The sequence below is a fragment of the Alligator sinensis genome, unplaced genomic scaffold (genome assembly GCF_000455745.1).
Source record: "Alligator sinensis unplaced genomic scaffold, ASM45574v1 scaffold1308_1, whole genome shotgun sequence".
In the NCBI taxonomy this organism is placed as follows: domain Eukaryota; kingdom Metazoa; phylum Chordata; order Crocodylia; family Alligatoridae; genus Alligator; species Alligator sinensis.
In genome coordinates this window covers 1,262,645-1,285,251 of record NW_005842416.1, presented here as the reverse complement: position 1 = coordinate 1,285,251, position 22,607 = coordinate 1,262,645, and the positions used below count along the sequence as shown (strand labels likewise).

General features: G+C 41.9%; 1 protein-coding gene across 1 annotated transcript in view; it reads right to left on the bottom strand.

The window, feature by feature from the left end:
* The window catches only part of LOC102387461 (ERC protein 2), a 500,449-nt gene that overhangs the window by 40,290 nt on the left and 437,552 nt on the right, over positions 1 to 22,607 (bottom strand). Inside the window, exons 8-9 of the mRNA XM_025211594.1 lie at positions 6,561 to 6,701; positions 4,822 to 4,962 (exon numbers count right to left, since the gene is read on the bottom strand). Coding sequence (XP_025067379.1) covers positions 4,822 to 4,962; positions 6,561 to 6,701 — 282 coding nt within the window. The remainder of the gene's footprint in view (positions 1 to 4,821; positions 4,963 to 6,560; positions 6,702 to 22,607) is intronic.

Sequence of the window (22,607 nt, the reverse complement as noted above, 5' to 3'; positions counted from 1 at the left end):
TGTTCCATCATAATTAGCAAAGGAAAATAAGGAAAAGAAATACCTATATAGATTTGGCACAAAAGTGTTACAAGTACCCAACTAATCTGGTTTCTCATCTACTGCAAATTCTGATTCTCGTTTCAAAAGGTTTCATAAAAATCCTCATGTTTTTAAAACATGATATACAATAAAATACAGTATAAACACAAGATTAATTATTCTTTCAGAATGTTCCACTTATTGCCTTTTAAATGTGCATATTATTCCAATTAACTGTTCAATTTACTGTAATCAAATATTTTAACAATCTATCTAAGGAATTTTATTTTATTTTTGGATATGCTCTAGGCATCTCTTTCACTGTCTGCATATTTTCTCTCCTTGTCATACCTACTGTAGTTAAATAATATTGCAAAATAGTAAGACATAGTCATAACGTGGGAAGAAATTGTTCTCTACTTTTCCCTAAGGAAAAAAGAAAACGGAAAAGAAAATAAAGGATGGGGGAAGTGGGGGGAGAGAGGGATGAGTGAAAAAGAGGAGGGGCCAAATTTCAGGGCAAAGTGTTCCTCATCCCAGATTAGGTTAAGATGCATATCTTGCAAATTTTTCTGGCTATAATGCTCACTACTATAGCTACTCAGAATCCACTCACTCCAGCAGCATGTGTTCAAGATCAAATTCATATTTGTGAATAAATGAGACAAAATAAGAATCATAATGCTAAAAGCAAGCTATACTCATATCAAAATACTTTAAACTGAAAGTGTCTTAACGGATTTTTCAGAATTGTGAAGTTCAATTTGTAACAAGTTCAAAGAAAAAGGAACAGACACTTATTTCAAGATACTATTCAAATTCTGTCCAATAGAAGTGCCACATCTCTCACTTTGGCTGCACTGAGTGTTCATTGATACAGTAAGCACTGTTATGGGACATGCAGATTTATATGCTATGCATAACAACAAAGAAATGTAGAAGCTCCCATGTGAAGATTTTAATGACACTGATTTCTATTTCAGTCAGTTTTTTAAGGGATAAAATACATAGCTGAAAGTAAGCTAACATTTTTTTCATAGAATGTTTCCAGGTTTGGCTGAGAGTAAGGTATTTCATTAATGAAAGAGTCAATTAAAAATTACTGTTTGGAGTCCATTGTCATTAACAGTAAGCGTTTTTGTTCAACTAAACACATCCCCATTGTTTTAACTATAGTTTCCGAACATACCTGGTCTTCTATAACTTTTTTTGGTCAATTTACATTGGGAATTCATGTTATATTTATGGTATAATAAAACTATTATGTTTTCAACTTTCATTTAGTAACCCTTTGTATTTTATGTGCAAAGAACATACTCCCTTTTTATTTAAAAGAAATCCCAGACACTCACAGACTTGTATAACTGCTTATTTTTCCATGACTAAATGATGTGTTTATATGTACATTCATAAAATGTGGGTTTAGAATTTCACCTATTTCAAGTGAATTTCCAGTTTTTAAGTGATAGGTACTTTAGCTTTCTAAAGAGTACTTACTCAGAAAAAAAAGAAAAAGACAACTGAAAAAACCTATATTAAAAATAGTTTAAAAATGTGAATGCAATATTGCTAGAAGCAATATAATTAAATAAATCATGTTAGTCATAGGAACACAAATATTTAAATTATAGATTAGATTATAATTGCATTACATGATTCTAGCATGTTCATTACAAAATTTGAATGACAGCTCATCAAAACTTCAATAAATAGTATTTATGTTTCTTTAAATGAAATAAAGATGGCCTAAAACTAACATATTGAAATAATGTGTCTATTTCTGGGGCAAACAACACTGATAAGCTACCAAGTATTTAAAATTATTTTTTTTGTCAAAATTACTTTCCACGCATGTTTGTCTAAAAATATTAACTTTCCTCATCCCAACAACTATATATTAGGCCTGTGCGAAATGGCTAGTATTCGCTTCAGAATTGGAGTCAACCAGGGGTCCTTGGAATGGGAGAGGGGGATTCCTGCTTGAGCAGTGGAGGAGGGCATCGGGGGGGTGGAAATCAGAGGGGGAATTCTGGCAAACCCTGAGGTCCCCCACCTCCTCAGCCAGCTGGAGCCCTGGCTAGGGAGGAGAGGAGTGGGGCAAGCCTTGTTCTCTGAAGCAGACAGGCCAGCCCAAAGCTGAAAAGCATGCTGGGGGACTCTGATTTAACTTAAACCAGGAAGGGGTTTGGGATAGAAGTTGCATAAACCGGTTTAACCCTTAAACCAGTTTTGGCCATTTTGAAACAGGTTTATGTTCACTGAACTTATGTTCTGTTACAGGTTTAAACCAGTTTTTGATCACTTAAACTGGTTTATGTGTAACTTCTGTCCCTAGCCAAAGAGGCTTAAAAGCTCCAGAAGCCAAAAAGGGTGGAGAGAAGAGGCTGATATGCTGAAGGAAAAGCACAGAACCTGGGTTGTCTCTTTCTAGATCTGAAGAAAAAACCCAGGTTTTGGTTTTGAAGCTTTTGCTTGTTTTGCTCTTTTTACTTGCTTTGGGGACAAGGGAGCCCCTGGTAAAATAAATTGACTGGCAGCCCAAACTCAGAGCTGACTGGCCTTGGTAAGTAAGCTGGGTGAGTGACCCACTTACTCTTCCAGAAAGAATGTAGGGTAAGCTCTAACTTTATTTACATCTACATGTGCCACAATTCTAGGAAGACATACTACCAAGATAAAAATGCTCACTGCATATAATAAAGGTTACTACTAGGCCTGTGCAAAGCGGCAAGTATTCGCTGCAGATTCAGAGGGACGGTAATTCGATTCGGTGATTCAAATCACTGTCCTGAATCGATTCGGCCGAATCTGATTCAAAGATTCAGCTGCCACCAAATCACCCAAATCTCTGAATCAAACAGGCCTCATCCCCCACCCACGCTCCCAGCCCCATCCAGCCCCAGTATCCCAACTCTTTAAAAAAAAAAAGCCCCACACTCACCAGTTCCTGCCAGGCAGAGGGAATGCTCCCCAGGAGTGCACTGCCCTGCACCGAATGCGGGTCTCTGCCATGAGCTCCCATCCCCTGCCCACTCTCTCAGCCCTCCCCCATGGCTGCCACACCCAGCCCCAGCATCCAGGCTCTTTAAAAAAAAAAAAAAAAAAAAGCCCCATTCTCACCAGCTCCTGTCAGGCAGGGGGCAAACCCCGCTGCACCCCACTGCCCCACGTGCTGCATGACCAGGCTCTGCCACAAGCCCTCTGAAACCCCAATGGCTGCTGCAGCAGCTGGTAAGTGCAGGTCTTTTTCTTTCTTTTTTTTTTTTAAGAGCCAGGAGCTGGGACCAGGCAAGGCAAACATTGACAGGGCTGGGAGAGCAGGCAGGGAATGGGGGCTTGTCATAGAGGGGCAGCCATGGGGTGGGGGGGCTGGGAGAGTGGGTGGGGGATGAAGCCTGGTGGGGGTCTCCCCATGGTCCCCTCTCCCTTCCTTCAGCTCCCCCCCCAGCTCCTACTTACCAGCAGGGGTCTGGGTCCAGCTCCCTGCAGCAGCGAGCAGGGACTGCCCGAATCCCCAAATCTCTGAATCTCCTCCAAATCTTTTTCCAAATTGATTCGAAGGCTTCAAACCAATTCAGACCTTTTTATTGGTCTCCCAATTCAATTTGGATTCAGAGATTCGGCCACTGGATCAGACCAAATCTCCTCCCAATTGAATCAGCACCCAAAGCTTCGCACAGCCCTACTATATATACAAAGTTGCTAACTGCTCTAAAGCAAAACTTATACCCATATGTTTTCCTAAAATATGCAGTATAGTATATAATCCATTCTATACATACTTTCTAAAACATAAAATGTTTGGTAAAAATAAAGGATCAAATTCTGACATCCTTCCTTGTGCTTAGTAATACTTTTCTCCAGAGGTAGGTACAACTGAAATCAATGTAGCTGCTTCAGTTGTAGGATAGAGTATCAGAATGATACCAGAGTTAGGGTATCAGAATCTGGCCCTTCACATGTCAGTGATCAATGCCACAACTAATTACTTGCTTTTAGAAATCTCTACAAACCTATGTCCAAACCTGTGGTTTTAAGTTTGATCTACACTTATTTATGGATTGCAGAAAGCAAACATGATGCTTAAACCCAGTAAATGTCTCATGAGTTTGGTGTTTGAACAATGAGTGCAGACAGTACTAAATGACACAAGAAAAAGTCAAAGAAACAATGTATGATTGAAGATGCATCAAGAAAACTTGCTCATCAGTTTGGTAAAAATATTATAATGTAGCATAAAAATATATTTTATAAAATATTGTGCTTCTAAAATGTTTTTCTTAAAAAGTTTGCTTCTGCTTTTTGCTGGAGATATAATAAGAAACAACCAACTGAGATCTGTAAAATATTACTATAACCATCACAAATTTACACTCAAAGAAAAATACGAAGCAGAAATTCAATATAGAAACAAGACATTTTCATTAAAAAGAGTAGGAATTAATCATCTATGAGATTAATCTTATTTTTAATATAACACATTTTTATTTATCTTTAAGAGTAATTTAGATTTGCACGTCTAGTAAATGGCTGGTTTCTTTAAACTTTTTCTCATTTCAGCTATTTTTTTACCAGATTTCAGGAACCCCTCAGTCAGGAAACTTCAGATAATTTTTCAGGCTCACAGACAACTTTTATACAGACTTCTTAAGAAAAAGTCAATAGTGTTTCATGTTCATATCAGCAGACAGCAGAAGATAGACAAATTTAAAATGGATCTCTTTCTTCATTAACATTTGCATACTAAAGAAATGAAGAATTATATCCTTTTAAAATAAGATGGTCTCTGATGACACTTACCTTTTTCAGCTGTGCTTCCAACTTACTACACTCTTCTTTCTTTTGTTCTATGGCTATTTCTAAGGACTTTAATTTGGAGTCTCTTTTCAGCCCTGCTGATGCCAATGAAGATGCATGTTCTTTGAGGTCAATTAAACTAGACTGAAAAATTATCAAGAAAAAGAAAGAGCTTAATTCAAGAAGCTGCACGGATCCAAACCACTAGCATAGTAAATTATTATATCAGCTACACAGTCCGTCAAAAATGGCTTGTATGTGTGTGAAGTTATGGGGATGTGCATTTATAGCATAATAAAAAACTAAGATCATTTTTAGAATGCTTACAAAAATGTATGTCCATGAAAATATTATTTATTTTTGAATATGCAATGATCCTCTACTTCAAAGAGGCTGTAATTTCATAATGGAAACAAATGGATGATTCACCTGGTTTTGTAAATGTAATCGTCAAGAGCCTAAAAAATAGTCAATTCTTCATTTGTTCAGCCTTACCATCTATGTTACAGTTCTTATTAAATTTTAGTTTTGCAGGAGAGGAGTTTAAAGATGGTATATATGTCAGTACACTATATATTTAAATAAACTGACTTTGATTTATTTTGTCAATGTTGTGTTTATTGCTCATAATACTCTTAAAAGTTTTAAGATCAATCTTATTTCTCTCCTGACTTCCCCTGTGTGATTTTTACTGGCACTGAAATCTCTTGTATTCTCCATGGAGTTGAAAGCATGATTCCTTTGTATTTGTTTCTTGACATCATGCCAATAGCCATGATAATGGCAGTCTGGTTCTAGAAACAGTATTTCAAACAGAACTGCTGCTGGAACCATTGTTCTTGGTAGCCCCTGAATAAAATGGCAGGAGGCTTTTAAAAAGCTCATTACTGGATAGCTTTAGAAATTAACAAATTCTAAGAGAGATTTTGGATAGAGAGAATATTCCCCTTAGCAACATTACTTGCCTTTTATTCTCAGCCCCTTCTCCAAAGTACACAAGAGAAAAACCAAAAAAGAAATATCAGAGGCATAACAAAGCATTCAGGTACCCAGGGAAGCTGCATGTGACGGGGCAGCAGTGACTTTTGGCTGCTGCTGTGTCCTCAGTGTGACCGTGCAGCTGCAACTGCAGCCAGTATTTTTCTGCCACCTTCCCTCCCCCTACCAAAGTTGGTAACCAGGGCAGCTACCCCTGTTGCCCCACCCTAGTTATGCTGTTGGGAAGTATATTGCTATATGACATACTCTGGATTTATGTTATACATATGGGTCATGAAATCTAATGAACTAAGCACAGAATAGTGGCATGCAATGATACAGCCAAAACTTTAGTAACGTGGTCAGCTTGAACAAGAACTTTGCCAGACAACACCAAGTGTCAGTGATCAGTCTGAGTCAAATGCTTTTGGATACTACACTTGGAAGCTCATGCTCTGGCTAAATGCATTAGTGTGGATACAGAATGAAAGTAGGAGCTGAGCTGCAATTGAATATTAAACCTTTGTCAAACACTTGGAAAGGAAAGACAGAAATAAATATACAAAAATAAAGCCAAAAGGGCAAGAGATCTTTTATGTATGAGATATTCAAGAATTTGAAAGTGAGGAGTGTTCAGTAAAAATTATTATAAGCAAGGGCTTAAATGATTTGATAGTGTGTCTGATAGATCTTCTCACATCTTAAGGATAAGCCTTTCAGAAAAAAACAGAACATAGGCTTTTAATTTTACAACAAACACTGACCTCTTTTTCGGTCAGTTCTGCTTGTAAAGCATTAACTTTTTCCTTTAGGTCTTTGTTTTCCTTTTTAAAGGATTCAATTTCTTCAAGTCTTTCTCGGTCATCTCGCTCCCTCTGCTCCTTCAAACGTTCTATTATTCTCTCCTAATGATAAAAAATAGCAAAAGTACAAAGATTATACAATTTAAAAAAGCAAAACATTCAGAAAGCATTGAATTGTACTATGAACACAGAACTTTGGAAGCACAAGTATCACATTGACTCTTCCACATTGATTCTTAATGGAAGTAAAAAATAAACAATAGCTAATTAATATTAACTAATGTTGAAAGCTTTTTCAATATTTACTGGACCTAAAAGCTTAATGATTATTTCATCCTAAAAAAGCTCAGCAAAGCTTGATATTGATTGAAATAGTTTTATAATATTAATGGGATGTTATTTAGTTAGGCAATGCAAAAACACCCATAAGTCATTACAAAATTAAAAAAGACAACACCATTTTATTTAGTCTGAAGTTACTTCCCAGCTGGTTGTGCACAGGTTGCAAGTAAAATCTTGATTAAAACTTCCACAACTCAGTTAATTATTATAGAATAATTTAGAGTGCAAGCAACAACCTTTACCATTTTCAGTAACTCACAAATTCACATATATTACATTTTGAAACCAAGTAGAATATTGTCTGAATAACAGATAAAGTACGTTGATATTGATCATAATCCATAAAGACAATTTTTCTCTATCTTAATAATTCTATGCATGCTTAAACACTTGTCATAAGCATAATGCTAAATTAGGGTTGTTGTAGGAAGTGGGCAGAAGTCATAGATCAGGGAAATAATAATACCTTCCTTTACAACTTGAAGGGACTGCATCTGGAATATGAGTTTGTGGGCTTGTCAATAAGAGAAATGCTTTGAAAATCTGGTAGGTATTCACAGAAGAGCAGTTAACAATTAATGGACTAGAAGGATGGATTTAAAAAGGAAAAAAAAATACATGGTAAGTATAGAATGGCTTAGTTTGAGTAAACAATAACTGAATTTATGGACATCACCGTCCACAAAGATAAAAAAGGTGTAAATGGCAATCAATAACAGGAAATATTTAGTGTGAATTAGAGTTATAACTAGAAAAGTCTGTAAACTTAGAAAAGGACAATTTAAACAGATCATGAAGGGAAACTAATTACCGACAAAAAGCTCTGCTCGACTATAGAATAGTCTCCCACAAAAAGACAAAGAAATCCATATGACTTGGTAAAGTTAAACCTAGACTAAACAAAAACCTGTAGAAGGTAAAACAAAACAAAACAGTATCAGCAGGATGAATAAGACATCATAATCTATCTTTTCCCCTCTGATTTTTTGGTATGCCATTATAGTATTCTTTGCTTTTTCTTTTAGAATTCTCCTCCCACTTATGCTGAAAATCTTGATATATATGCATATATACATACATATATTATACACACACATAGATGCACACCTACACACTGTCATATACGTGTTTGCTTTTTGATTGCTTAAATAAAATTACAACTAAACATAATTTAGACTACAAAGAAAGTTAAAGAAAACACAACGCTTCAATGGCTTCTCATCAGCCACTTTATTTGTAAAGGGTTTAATTATCCTGTAGAAAAAACAGCCCTTGTTCATTTATAAAAAAAATGTTTAAAAGTACAGTACTCATATTAAAATTCACTATTGAGACTATTCTCATTACTTAAGAGTCCAGATGTTCAGTACAATGTTTCTCTGAGGCTTAGAAGCCCTTCCAAAGATTTTTCTGTTTTTCTAAGTACAAAAGAAGTCTGTAAAAGGCATAACCTCAGTCTTTAAGACCCTAAGGAAGAGAATAAACTGAGGAACATGAGCCTAATAAATTCAACTCCCACCCCTTCATCAGCCCTTCCTTCCTCCTTACCTCCTCTCTCCCTTTCCTGGACCACTCTGTAAAGCATCAACAGAAACACCCTTCCTCCAAAGAAGCAATATTCTTCAGCTTCTGTACCTCACCCATTGGCTGTTTCCTGGCTGGTCGTTCCTGTTCTTCCCCTACCACTGTCTTCATCAGACACAAAATGTTGTGTATCTCTCTGCTTTCTACTATGAGGGGAGGGACAGGAACAGATTAAAGAGATAAACAGAGATTCCAGCAGATCAGGAGGTTTCTTTTAGAAGTTCCATCCTTCTTTCTGCAGATCTTCCCTTCACCACAAAAGCAGAGTCCCTTGAGGCTCTCATGTATAAAACACTCATAAGCATTCATCACTTTCCTATGGTCTTAATGACATATTACATGTATTTATTGGCCTTTTAAAATAATAATCAATGTCTTTTGAATCAATAGCAAACATTTGTATTATTTTTATGCAATGAACATTTTGGATGGTTTTATGATTAAGGCAGAAAGTAGAGTAGTTTTGCCCCTTAGATTAACTAAATCAGAGATGCATAAGCTTTTGTGACCAGCAGCTTACTTCATCAGATGTTATGAAGGGACTACAGGAAGCAGAAGAGCTTCTAAGTAGAAAGTGCTACGAATGCAAAGAGTAAGGAAGACAGAGAAAAAAGGAGGTAGCATTGCTAGAAGAGGCAAGGTGGTTAGGAGAGAAAAAACAAAGCAGGTAACCCATAGAGGGACATAGGGTTTATAAAAGCTAATCCAGGTAATGGGATAAGACTCCATAGTTTAGACCCTACTCAAAACAATCCAACCTGTGGATGATTTATTGTTCTGCAATTTCCCATTCAAGTTCATTTTTAAAGTTTTGTTGTCTAAGAACAGCTATTCTGCAGTCAGCAATTGAATGTCCACAGGGAAGTTAAAGTGTTCTGCCACAGACTTGTGTGTCTTTCTGGAACTGATGTCACAGATGGTAGAGAAGCAAATGAATGAACCTTGGATGTTATAATCCATGTTATTTAGTCCAGCAATGATATGATCCATGTTCATGACTGGGCAAAGCTGGCATCTGCGTTTGGAGCAAGGTCTGTTTTCTGTGGGTAAATAGGAGTTAGGTAGCCTGCTGCTGGAGAGAAGCTATTTGAGGTTGGGAGGCTGTTTGTAAGCCAGGACAGGTTTGTCCTCCCTAATTATCTTGAGGTGGTTGTCATTTTTCAGTAGGGACGGGGGATTATTAATGATATGTCTAAAGTGTTCAAGCTGGGGCTGTAAGTAATAAGCAAAGGGGTTCTGTTGCCCTCATCCCAGGTTTGCTATGGTGACAGATCAGAGTGGGGTCTGAGTCTGGCTCTGTTGATTTGAGTGGCTATAGTTTTAGGATTGTATTTTAAGGGTGTGTCTACACGTGCATTTAGGTACACCTAAATTTAATGTGTATTAGTTTAATGCTCACATGCATTAAAGTGCACTAACACCATGCGTGCGGATTGATGTGGGACTAAAGTTAGTCCCAAGTCAGTCCATACACAGCGTTAATGAGCCTTAATGTGCCTTAAGGAGCCACTTCATGTGCATTAATGCACTTTCGCTATTTGAGCCTAAATTTGATATCTGCTTTTTTAAGGCACGTTAGGGCACACACATGTAAATGCGCACAACCTTAATATGCCTTAAATTGCGCTAAAGCGCCTTAAATTGACACATGTAGACACGCCCTAAGTATAGGAATCCCTGCTCCAGATCCTTAAGATATGCATCTCAGTCACCAACATAGATCAAATGACACAGATTATAACATCAGAGGTCCATTCCCCATCTTCTCTACCAATGTCATTTTAAGAGGGAGCCAGTGTCACCTGTTACTTTAAGGAGACATTGCAGAGGGCTTATTTCACTGCAGAGGCAAGCAGTTGAGCAAAAGCCAACTGCCCTTTAACAAGCTTTTTGTGTGAGGCAGATTCCCAGACAGCCTGAGAAAAATGGGATCCAGAAGTGGGATCCAGCTGCAGCAGGGAGGAGCAGGCTGACAATCAGACACAAGAAACCCAGAAACCCCTGTGCCTGATTAGAGAGTCACCTGACTGGAAGGGGCAGTGCTCCAGAGCATATAAGCCTAGTAAAAGAAGCAAGGTAGACAGTCTGGTCCTGCATGTTGCAGGGAGTGGATTTCCTGCGAAAGAGGGGCTACAGATGGCAGCCTGGCAAGCACCCTAGCCACCCATGAGACCTGGGAGGTGAGAGTCCAAAGGAAGGTAGGGTTCGCCGGATGGCATAAACCCCAAGTGGGGGAGATTTTTTTTGTTGAAGACAGCCACTTGTATTTATGTTACATTTAAGGGGAAACTAAAGAACAGGATTATGGCTATGGAGGTGGCATAGCAAGCACAGGGGTACCTGAGAAGCACCCTGCATAGAGCCCTGTAGGGGCCTGAGTGGCACAAGAACAGCCTGGGTGAGGGACCCAGGAGGCTGAGTAGTATGCAAGCAGCCTTGTCCAAGTCAGGGATCCCAGGGAGCTGAGAACTTAAAGAGCACCACTGCCTGGGCCCGGGACCTCAAGGGGCTGATGGGTCCAAGAAAGGCAATACTGGGTGCCAGGGGCCTGGAGACTGATGAACAGAGTAGGCTGAGGCCAAGAAAGCCAGGGTGGAACAGGTGGGCTGTAGCTAAAGTAAGAAGGCAGAGGGCCCTGCAGGAAGGTCCAGAGCATTGTCAGAATAACACCTGCAAGGCATGGGCATGGCTATAGGGGAGGAGAGAGGCCATGATTATTGCCTCTAAGGCAGCTTGTGCTCTAAGACGCAGATAGGGTCAGGGGGCCACAACTCAGGAGTGAGATAAGTGCCAGCCAGGTGCTTGAGACAATAGATAGCTGCCCAGCTGGAGGGTTGGGTGGGCAGTTTGGAGTCCTCCACCTCATGTAATGAGGGCTCAGATTGTCATTCGATCAGGCACTTTTGAAGTGCTCTGCAGCTGTGCTTTTCTGTCAGGGCACAGCTGTAGAGTGCTTCAGGGGTCTGATGACATGACAAACCATCACTTCTGTCAGCGTCCTAATTGTTATTAATTACATCAAGGTGTGGCAGGAAGGTAACATCAGAGACTACACCAAGGAGCCAGACTGGGGAAGGAAGCGCTTGGCCAGGACTTGGCATCATGGCCACCCTGGAGCCTCAGTCCTGCTGCAGTCATATATGCCAGTTGTTAGAGACCTGTTAAGGTTGCAGACCAGATTGACCCAGTATGGGTCAGAAGTTGGTGGGTAGCTGCTAGTACCTAGCTGCCACTGCTGCTTTAACCCATATTGGCACAGGGAAAGCACCCACCACCGCTGCTTCTTCCCTATGATGGTAGGGAAAAGCAACTGCTGCTGAAGCCTTCTGCCACCAAATGCTTCCACAGCTCTACATCCCTAGACAGGTTTAAGTGGCTCCACAGGCTGGATCTAGTCTATGGGCCAGAGGTTGCTAACTCCTGATCTATGCTATCACTTGCTTACAGCGTGCATCTATTATCTACGTTGATATCCCTTCATGGAAGAATGTATGAACACTGATCTGAGATAAATTCCAGAAAGACACACAAGCCTGTGGAAGAACACTTTCCCTGGACATTTCATTGCTGACCTGACAGTGACTGACTGTTCCTGGGCAACAAAGCAAACTTGATATAACAAATGCTTAAAAAATGAACTTGAAGAGGAAACTGCAGAACAAGAAATCACCCACAGACTGGAGTGTATTAAGTATGGTCTAAACCAGACTATGGATTCTTATCCCATTACCTGGATTAGTTTTTATAACCCCATATCCCTTACAAAGCAGTTAACCCATTGATTTCTCTTTTTTTAATCACCCTGCCTCTCCTAGTAGCGCTCCATCCTTTTTCCTCCCACCCTCCCTACCCTTTATATTCTTATCCTTACTTTCTATTTAGAAGTTCTGCTTCCTGCAGTCCCTTCACAGCATCTGATGAAGCAAGCTGTTGCTTACAAAAGCTTATGCATCTTTGACTTAGGGTAGTTTGGCACCTTATAGACTAACTACCTTCTGCCTGGCTTCAGACCAACATAACTACCTCTCTCTTCTTGTGGTTAAGGGAAATCTTAAGAATCAAGGTGGGGTGGCTGTCCTGAAGATTCCTCATGCTCAGAACACAGGTATAATTTGAAGAACCATCACATGGGAAAAGAAAAATGGACCAGTTGTTTGCTTGCTCACCTGGCCCCCTTTCCTAATTAAACTGGTTAAGATAATTTTCAGACTCAAATGACAAATAGGAATTTGGAAAGGAAAGGTGTAGTCAATCTGCATAAGGCTAGAGATTAAGTAATCCTGAAAAGGTGAAGGAGAACAGAAAGGCATCCACCTGAAACTTTTTTTTTTTTTCTTTTTAAAAAAAATCTCAGGAAATTAAACCAAAAAAAAATCTTAGATGAAATGCTGGCCCCACTAAACTCAATGGGGAAAAAAAATAATGGACTTAAATACAGCCAATATTTTACTTGATACAGACAGTACAGGGAAGAGTTAAGATTTTCATAGTGACATTAACTTATTTTAGACAGGTGTAATATATTTGGTTACTTATTTGAGAGTTAAACATATCAGTATTCTTACAATGTGTTATGTAAGCATATCAACACATCAATGAAAATATTTATATTTACATTTCCTGATATCTGTATGCTAACATTCATAATATTAACGTTGTATTAATATACTTCCGGCAACAAAGCTTCAATTAAAAAGATAAGGATTGCATCAGCTTTAAACATCCAGTTTTGATACTGTTCACTAAATCTGGATAAAATAGAAATTAAGGCTGTCAATAAATTGCCATTAACGTGCATGATTAAGACATTAACTGGCCTTTGCATTAATTTTTTTAATGGTGTTAATTACACATGTGGTTTTGGAGCCCGCACCTGGACTCCACTCAGTTGCTATCCGTAGCCTCCAGGCCACTGAGTGGGGCGGCAGTGCAGAGGACCACAGGGTATCCCAGGCATAGGCTCTAAGCTGCTGCAGCAGGAAGGCGAGTGGGCAGGGTAAGCACACACAGGCACAGACACATGCACACAAGCAGCTGCAGCATGCATGCAGTCAGGAATGGAAGCCAGTGGTATGCAGAGCAGCAGCCAGCAGGTAAATCCATGGAGGGGAAGGGGCGGGGGGAGACAGAAGAGGCAGGGGACAGATTGAGGCCCTCACGGTGAGAGAGGGAGTGGAGAAGGGGCAGGGAAAAGGCAGAGGCTGGGGTAAATGGGGCCTGGGACCAGGATGAGCCATGAGACCGAGCTGCAGGAGGCTCATCCAGGGGCACAGGGGGGCACAGCTCCCTTCTGCTGCATATACCCCCAGGAGATGCATGGGAGGCATGTGCCCCCTGAATTCGTGCATAGAGTGGAGGAGAGCTGCCCACTGCGGGCTGGGGCTCTATGCCCTGCTGCCTTTGCCCCAGGAGCTGTGCAATGCTATATTGTGCCTCGCACTGCCAGGTGGGCAGGGGACGCATGGTGTAGCCAGCGCACAGCTCCCAGGGCAAAGGCAGCAGAGCAAAGAACCCCAGCCTCCAGTGGGCAGCCTGCCTCCACCCCACGCACAAATCCAGGGGGCACATGCCTTACATGCCTCTCCCAGGGGTGCGCCCAGCAGTGGGGAGTTGTACCCCGCCCCCACCTACACCCCTGGACCAGCCTCCCATGGCTCCATCTCATGATCTACCCCAGGGCCCCATTCACCCCAGACTCTGTTCCTGCCCTGGCCCTGTTCTCTCCCTTGATCATGTGGGCCTTGATCTGCCCCCCTACCCTTTCCCTCTCCCCCTGCCCCTTCCCCTCCACAGACTTACCTGCTGGGCACTGCTCTACATGCTGCCAGGCTGAGTTCCTATAGGGTTACCATATGTCTAGTTCCAAAAAAGAGGACACTGGGCGGGGGGGCGCGTAATATGATTGTGGGGAGGGCAGTGAAATGTCTGTGCCCTGCCCCGCCCCTCACTCCCAAACCACAGCCCCTCCCCCCCTCCAGCCCTGCTGCTGCTCCTCACTCCTGACCCACAGTACCCTGCATCCTGTCAGGGAGTGTGGGGACCCCCCCTCCCCAGGCTCCAAACCCCACACACACCCATACAGCCCCCATACCTTCACAAATTCACCCCACACACACCCCCACCCAAAGTACCTACATAATTTTGAGTTTTTCTGTACATAATTTTTTCAGTTTTTAGCTGTGCATTTAAAATCATGATTCATTGTGAGTAATTTGTTTAATCACACAACTAATCGTGATCACATTTTTTAATCATTTGACAACCCCAATAGAAATCATTGACACCTTTTGTTGAACAGCGTTAATCACTTACTGGATATGAGATATAAATATAAAATATGTAGTATGTTTCAATAACGTGAATTAAAGACTTGTTTAATTATTACTGTAAATATTTGCATGTCTCCAATAAATTTGGCTGTTTCCTCCTGTTACACAATATTACACTATACAGCTTTCAGCTTGATTAATAGTAAGAGGAAAAATTATGATTTTATAATGTAACTGCAGTTATAAGGCCAGGGGCGGGCAATTATTTTGGGCGGAGGGCCGCTTACTGAGTTTTGGCAAGCCATTGAGGGTCACATGACAGGCAGCCAGGGGCAGATAAATATTAATTTTCTAAATTTTTTAGGAGCCCCAAGGGCCAGATAGACTGGCCTGGTGGGCTGCATCTGGCCTGCGGGTCGCATTTTTCCCACCGCTGTATAGGACCTATGTTTTATATTATTAGAAGGGACCTGCACATTTTATTGACCAGAGAGCTGGACAAACCTGCTTAATTTTCAAACAAAGCCAGTCAACATCATGTCAATTTTTTTATCCTGTCTCAGGTTCTAGTGAAGGGAACTGTCAGCTGTGGCTTAGAATTTAACAAGATCTCAGCATTTCTGTCCCACAATGCCATGTACATGTGCAAGGCTTTCTCTCATGTGCTCCAGGAAATGTTGCCCAATGCAATTCATGTCACCTGCAAGGTGCACGTTCTGTCTTTAGTGATATCTGGCACACATGGTTCCTTAAAGTGGATAGCATGGTGTCCTCCTTCAAGAAAGCCATCAAGCACTGTCCAGGCAATAAGGTCCAGTACAGGGAGTCCCTCACCAGTAAAAGTGGGGACTTGCATGCAACTATGTCACTGACACTAGATCCTGTGTTCACAAGGTGCAATTTGTGGTTTAACATAGTCCATTAACATACTGAGTATATGCAGTACTACCAGAACACAGCGCATGTTTAAGCTTCATGATCTCCTGGAACAGGGAAACATTTAAGATCAAGTGAAGTTTTTGGTGGAAAATGCCACCTGGTTCATGGAGCTTCTAATGTGTTTTGAAGGCTGGCAGGCTGTGATCCACCATGCACACAACAAGCTGATGGATTTGATAAATTGGGTCATAGACATGGCATCGCAAGAACTATATCAACTAGGGCTGTGCAAATCTTCAGTCCCTAATTCAATTCAGCGGAGATTGGGCCCAATTTGGTGGCTGTATCTCTGAATCTAAATTGAACCAGGAGATCCTTTAATCTCTCCAAATTGAATCGGAACCCTCCAAATCAATTTGGAGAGATTTGCAAAGATTCAATGATTCAGACATAAACACAGCTTTAAATATTTTTTCTACATACCTCAAGGTACCAGGCTGCTTATGAATGCTGAAATGCTGGGGCGGATGGAGTGTCCCACAGGAGTGTGGGGGGTTCCCCAGCGCACTCAGCAGCAGACCAGGAAGTGGACAAAAAGCACTTCTGGTCCACTTCCAGATTCGCCGCCAAGCATGCAGGGGGCCCCCCCTGCACTCCTGTGGGACGCTCCATCTGCCCCAGCATTGCAGCGCTCACAAGCCACCTGCTACCTCGAGGTATGTAGAAAAAACATTTCAAGCTGTGTCTACAGCCGAATCACTGATTCTCTGAATCAGCATTGAATCTTCAGATTCGGATTCGGCTGAACTGAATTGGGGACAGTGATCTGAATCAATTAATTGAATCACTGTTCCCAATTCAGGCTGAATCCAAATAGAATACATCTCATTTCACACACCCCTAATATCAATATCTCTGGTTCTCAAAGTGAAAACAAGGGAAGGGAAGCTGTGAAGCTGAACCGGTACTACAAGTATGATCTGTCACTGCTGCCATGGTTCAGACAACCAGCTGCCTCATTCCTTAGTTCTGTTCGCATTTTGGACCCCAACCAGGCGCCTGTTCTGAGTTGTGACCCTCACTATCTGAAATCAGACCCTAGATGGCACAAAGAGCATGACAACGAACGTACTGCTTACATGAACTTTGTCAAAGAGTGTCAGGTACCTGTGCCTATGCCTGTGTTTTGGGAATCTGTCTGCAACCAGTTTCCACATCCATATGCCCTGGCAAAACACTGCCTCACTATTCCAGCAAACTCAGTGGATGCTGAGTGCGCCGAACTGGTGTACAGACAAGTGTTCACCCCGCAGAAACAGAGAATGTCAGCAGCAACTCTCGCTGGATGCTGCATACTTGAGTTTAACAGTTAGCATGGATTGCCTGTCTCAAGGTTAGCAGTGAATAAACTCCTCTTTATAACATCCTTTAATAAAGTATAATTGTGGCATCAATTACAATGCATGTGATGTATAGCTTTAATTTCATAAGACATTTCAGTTTAGAGTTTAATTAAATGCTTAGATTGCTTAATAATGTTTCCATTAATGACTTCCACAGGCTTAATCAGGGTAATTAAAATGTGGTTTCAGTTGGCCCTCTGCCAATATGCAGGGAGGGGTGGGACTGCCGGGGTCCCTTGGCCAATCGGAGTCATGGGAGGGCCCACCACAATAAGCCCACCAAAATGGTAGCCACCCCTGCAATCTGCCCATGAAATTGGCTGCCTATATCCTTGATTTGGATAGATCCCTAATTTTTAGGAGGTTTTAGCAATCAAATGGAGGTCTTTATTTAACTAAATTCATAGTTTCATAGTTTATAGTTTTAGGGTCGGAAGGGACCTAATAGATCTTCTAGCCCGACCCCCCGCCAGGGCGGGAGAACAACAAAAAACCCTAAAAACAAAAACGGGACTCATTTGAGTCCAGCCAGGTAGGCATCCAGCCTCTTCTTAAAGACCCCCAGGGTAGGGGCCAGCACCACCTCCCTTGGAAGTTGGTTCCAGCTCCTAGCCGCCCTAACTGTGAAGTAGTTTTTGACCTTTAACCTTTAAATAGCAAGGTTTCAGTCAACATGAGTTTGGAAACTTTTTGACATTGGAAAATAACTGGCACTGTTTGATTTTCTCTTCCTAAGAATATTGATGCAATGCAGATCTAATCTGTTACTACACAGCTGTTACTACATTGCCAAAATTGATTTTTTTAAGTACTGGAAATGCAGAACTCAGACTTTATTTTATATCTTACCAACAGATTCCATCTTCATGATAACTTCAAAAATCACTTTGGAATAACCACTGACCTGAATAATAGAACTTACATAACAGTAGGAACCTTCACCAAAAAAAAATTAAACTATCACATAAAATATGCCCTTGTTTGTTTTTTAATGTAAACCAGTTACACACTGATGTCATGCTTACATGTACTTAGATGTGTTCCATGTAGTGTACAGCAAAAAGAAAAAAAAGACAGGGAACAGGAAGTTTACTGTCCACAGTTAAATGCAAGGCAAGATCATTTTCACTTTTACCCCCAAAATCATACAAGGTATTCCAGACTGAGGTGAAGCCCTACCTTCAGTAGGCTCTCCTTAATTTCAATAGGGTTAAGATTGCACCCAATCTCAGAATTTTCTGTAAGGCTATAAACAGATGTAATCTTTAGAGAGAGATCAGCTGTGCCAGGATGTGTCTTAGCACAGCTGATCTGCTTCAATGGCATCTACAGATGTCACTGGGACTCTTGTCCAACAGGGTGGGGCCCCAGGAGCAACTAGGACCTGATCCTGTGGAAAAATAGCCCCTGGTGCCACACCCGAAGTTGGGGCACAGCAGGGAGATGTCAGTGCAGCAGGAATCCCCTGCAAAGAATTCCCTCAATGCACACCTGCAAGCAGAAGAACCCCAATACATGTCCCCTCTGATGGCTTAAGAATGGTATTTGAAGGTTTGCTTTTTGGGAATTGGTCACATATAGGTATGTATGTATGTATGTAAAATGGTTTAGGATGGGCAGCAGGGATTAACTGATTTCTAAAAGGCTGGGTCTCATATACAGTTTTTTGAGCCTTCAGAAGCAGACAGGCTGTCTAACACAGTAAGGCCAATGGATACACACATAGCCTGGGAAAATGGAGGCATGTGCCACACTGTTTCATAACATGAGCTAAGTTGGAAAGCAGCTTGCAAGGCCCCAGAGCAGGGGGCCAGAGTTTTCCAGTTTTGGGGGAGCAGGTCAAATTAGGAGGATACTGGTAAAGTCCCAAATTAGGATGTGGGCATGTCATAGGTTTATGAAAATGGGACAACACTTTGACTGACAACACAGGACATGGACAATGTGTTGAACACAAAGAGACCAATCACCAATAGCCACAGATGAAGAGTCATCAGGAGGGAAGGAGAATACAAAAGCAGAGACTTGAGAGTAGCAAAAGGTCCTCCTCCCGGGTCCTTCCCCTCCCCATCCTTCTCCCCGAGAAGGTCCCTGAGAGAAGGGTCACCAAGGTCACCATGGACAGAGGGCACACCACCAGCCGGTCTTATCCACTCCACTGGAGCGGGGGCTGGGCCTCCGCATACCACCTCCAGGCTGCTGACCTGCTGACATGTGACACCTAAGACAGAGCCTTAGAGTGAAGCTTGCACCCTGGCCAGACATTTCTTGACTCTGATGACAGCCCTAGAATTGGTAGATATATAGAGACTTGTTTGATTGCTTGTATTGCCTCTTTTCTGTTATCACTGTGTGTGTATCAATAAATTTGCCTATTATTGAATGGAAAGGTCATGGTCAGTCTGAGGGTGTCCCCCTGCAGAACAAGGCATCTGGGTCCTAAATCCAGAGCCAAACCCTCTCTGGGGAGAATCTTGTGGTGCACAATAAGCAAGCAGATGTGATCCCATTTGAGGCATCACAAACTGTGACCACCTTTAGTCGCACTAACATTTCTGGGCACTTGGAGAGTCTGTTTGCTCACAATTTGTGCCGCCATTTCTTCAGTTTTTATGGCAGCAGAAGGGCAATGTCTCTTTGCACCCTAAAGGTGGGTCTAGATGAGCATGGACATTTGGTTCCGCGGGAACAAGTAGCAGCAGCTCACCTTGCACAGCTGCTACTTGTCCACAGGGAATGCCTGTACCACATGCATTTTGGTGCGTGGCAAATTACGTGGGTGGGGTAGAGGAGGCTGGGGCCAGCACTAGGCTGGCCCCAGATGCTTTATCTGGAGTCCTGGGGGCCTCCTGGGGCTGCAGCAGTGGTGATTCTGCTGCGCGGAGCCTGGCCAGCAGTTGCAGTGTGGTTCTGGACATCCCGGCTCCACTTTTGAGAGGCACATGCTGCCTGTGCATGCGCTACTCCGTTTTTTTTTCCTGCTGGTTTTTTTGATCCCTGGATATTCAGAAGTCAAAAAACCTTTGGAAAAATAAAGTGGACCAGCACACACATAGGCAGCACTCCACTGCAGCATGAAGAACATCTAAATGTGTGATATGTGGCACCACGGATGTGTTTGCAGTGCCACATACTGCACAGCTGTGCTCGGATGGACTCGGCTTAAGAACGCATGCCCATGAGCACACACATGCAATTTGAGGTGCCACAAACCCATCTGCAGTGCTGCAAACCATACACGCTGCATGTGCACACATTCACTATGCTACTAATTAGCACTGGGGTTTTTATTATGCCAAAAATTACCAGAGTTCAAAAAAAATAAAAAGTGCACAGCATATGTGGCTGCAGCGTGTGTCATCCGAAACTGGAGCCATGCTCTGGCTGCTGCCCAGGCTCTACAAGCCCAGACTGCCACTGCTGCAGCCCTGGGAGGCCGCCAGGTGCTGGCCCCAGCCTCTCCTACTCCACCCAGGACAATTTGCCTCACCCCAGAGTACGCATGCAGGAGCATGCCTAGAGACAACTAGCAGTAGCACAAATATGTGCCACTGCTATTTGTCCCCAGGAAAACACACGTTCCTGCTTGTGGGGACATGCCCTAAGTTCCTTCATTAGGACCCTACATGGACACAGGTGATCACTCACGTGGATGTAGCTGTAGGAAGAATGCCTTAGCCAGAAACACTGCTGCTTGTTTATTTTTGTGCTACAGAAATACACTGTTTACTTCCTTAATGCTGCTGTTCACATGATGGTTTCTTTCACATACTGTAAGATATAGGAAATGTGGGTGATAAGGGCTGTTACATGTCCTAATCTCAGCTCTAATCATAAATATGTTTAAATTCCAAACCTCTTACATTTAAATACTAAAATATTCACTTTTACAAATACTCACTAAATACTAAATACTCACTTTGCATGTTATTAATGAGAGAATAGTATTGAATTATTTTCAGTCAATCACAAAAGATGACTAACTGTCAGCTAGACTAATTGTCTAGCATGGGGCTAGACAATTAGTCAAAAACATGTGTTAAAAGGCCCTAATATACCATGTTTTACTTGATTAACAGCTGACTTGCAGAAATCCCAACAATGTGTTCTTGTTTCAGTCTTATTTGCATTGGCATGCTTTCCATGAGCACTAATCTAGTACCTCACAGGCCTAATCTGCTTGCACTTTATCAGAGAAGCAGGAACTGAATTGAAGCAGCATACGGCTTTATTATCAGACATGCCCAATTGCTTATCTGTCATATGTGGTCACAGCAGCTGCATGGTGAGACCAACTTTATATATATCAGTTTCATGAAAGCAACCTCTTGAACTGCTGCTGGGCCATTCCTGAAGCTATAATATTCTTTGAAAAGTTTATTGTTAAACATCAAGGAAGGTGATAGTGTTCTTTCATAGTCTTATTTTTTAATATTTTTCTGTGTGGAAATGAAATTAAGTTTGGCTTGCTATAAACTACACTCCCAGGCTTCCTCTAAGAGCTTTCACTGCCTAATAGACACAGCCAGTTTAGATGATGATTGAAAAATGCCAAACAAACTATAAATATATCATTAATAATTCCTGTGCAATCTTAGCTGCCTAATTACTTTCTTAGTACACTGCACATTCTTGCACATTATTTGACTCCAGAGACATAATCAACCCTAACCTGATTCAGTACCAGAGGAGCTATAAACAATGGGTAAATTTAAATAGTTGATTGTTTCATAATTCAATGTTGCCTAATATCTTTAAAAAAATTAAAATATGCCTAATTTGCTGAAAAATACAGGAACATTGGGAAATGATAACTTATTGACCATAAAGTACCTATTGTTTGTACACAAGACTTGACATTTCTTCAATCAGTTTTACATCTGTGCAGATGTATGAGGGAGTGCTGGCTTCTCATCAGATTCAAGGATGGATCCAGAGGGGTGCAGTAGTGTGGCTGCACCCCCGCCCCACCACCACCTCTTTGGACTGGACATAACTGCAGTAGCCTCTGGGAACTTCTTGAAAGTCGCAAAAATATATAAGAATCCACCCTTCCCTCCATGCTCCAAGACATATCCAATCCCCACATATTCCCTCCTCTCCCGCAGCTGCCACTGCTGCTTTTCCCTCTGTCCTGGGTGTAGGGGAAGCTTCAAAGCCACTCCATCTGGGCTGTGTGGGGACTGGACTCAGCTGGGAACAGTGATAGTGGTAGCAGCAGCCATGGGTTGGGGGTGGGTTCCCCACTTTACCCAATCCCCTTTAAGCAGGCATGGCAATGGGGAAATCCCACCACCCCATCCCATCACTGCTGCTGCTGTTCCCAGCTGAACCTATCCTCTGTGCAGCCCAACTGGAGCAGACAGGTGTGGCTTTGAAGCTTTCCTCTCCTCTGGGACAGTGGGGAAAATAGCAGCAGCAGGCAAAGAAGGAGGGAGAGGGGAGGGGGCATGCCTTTGAGTACGGACAAGAAGGGAGAGGGGATTCTTACCTGCTTTGGGGACTTCAAAAAAGTCCCCAGAGGTTCCAGT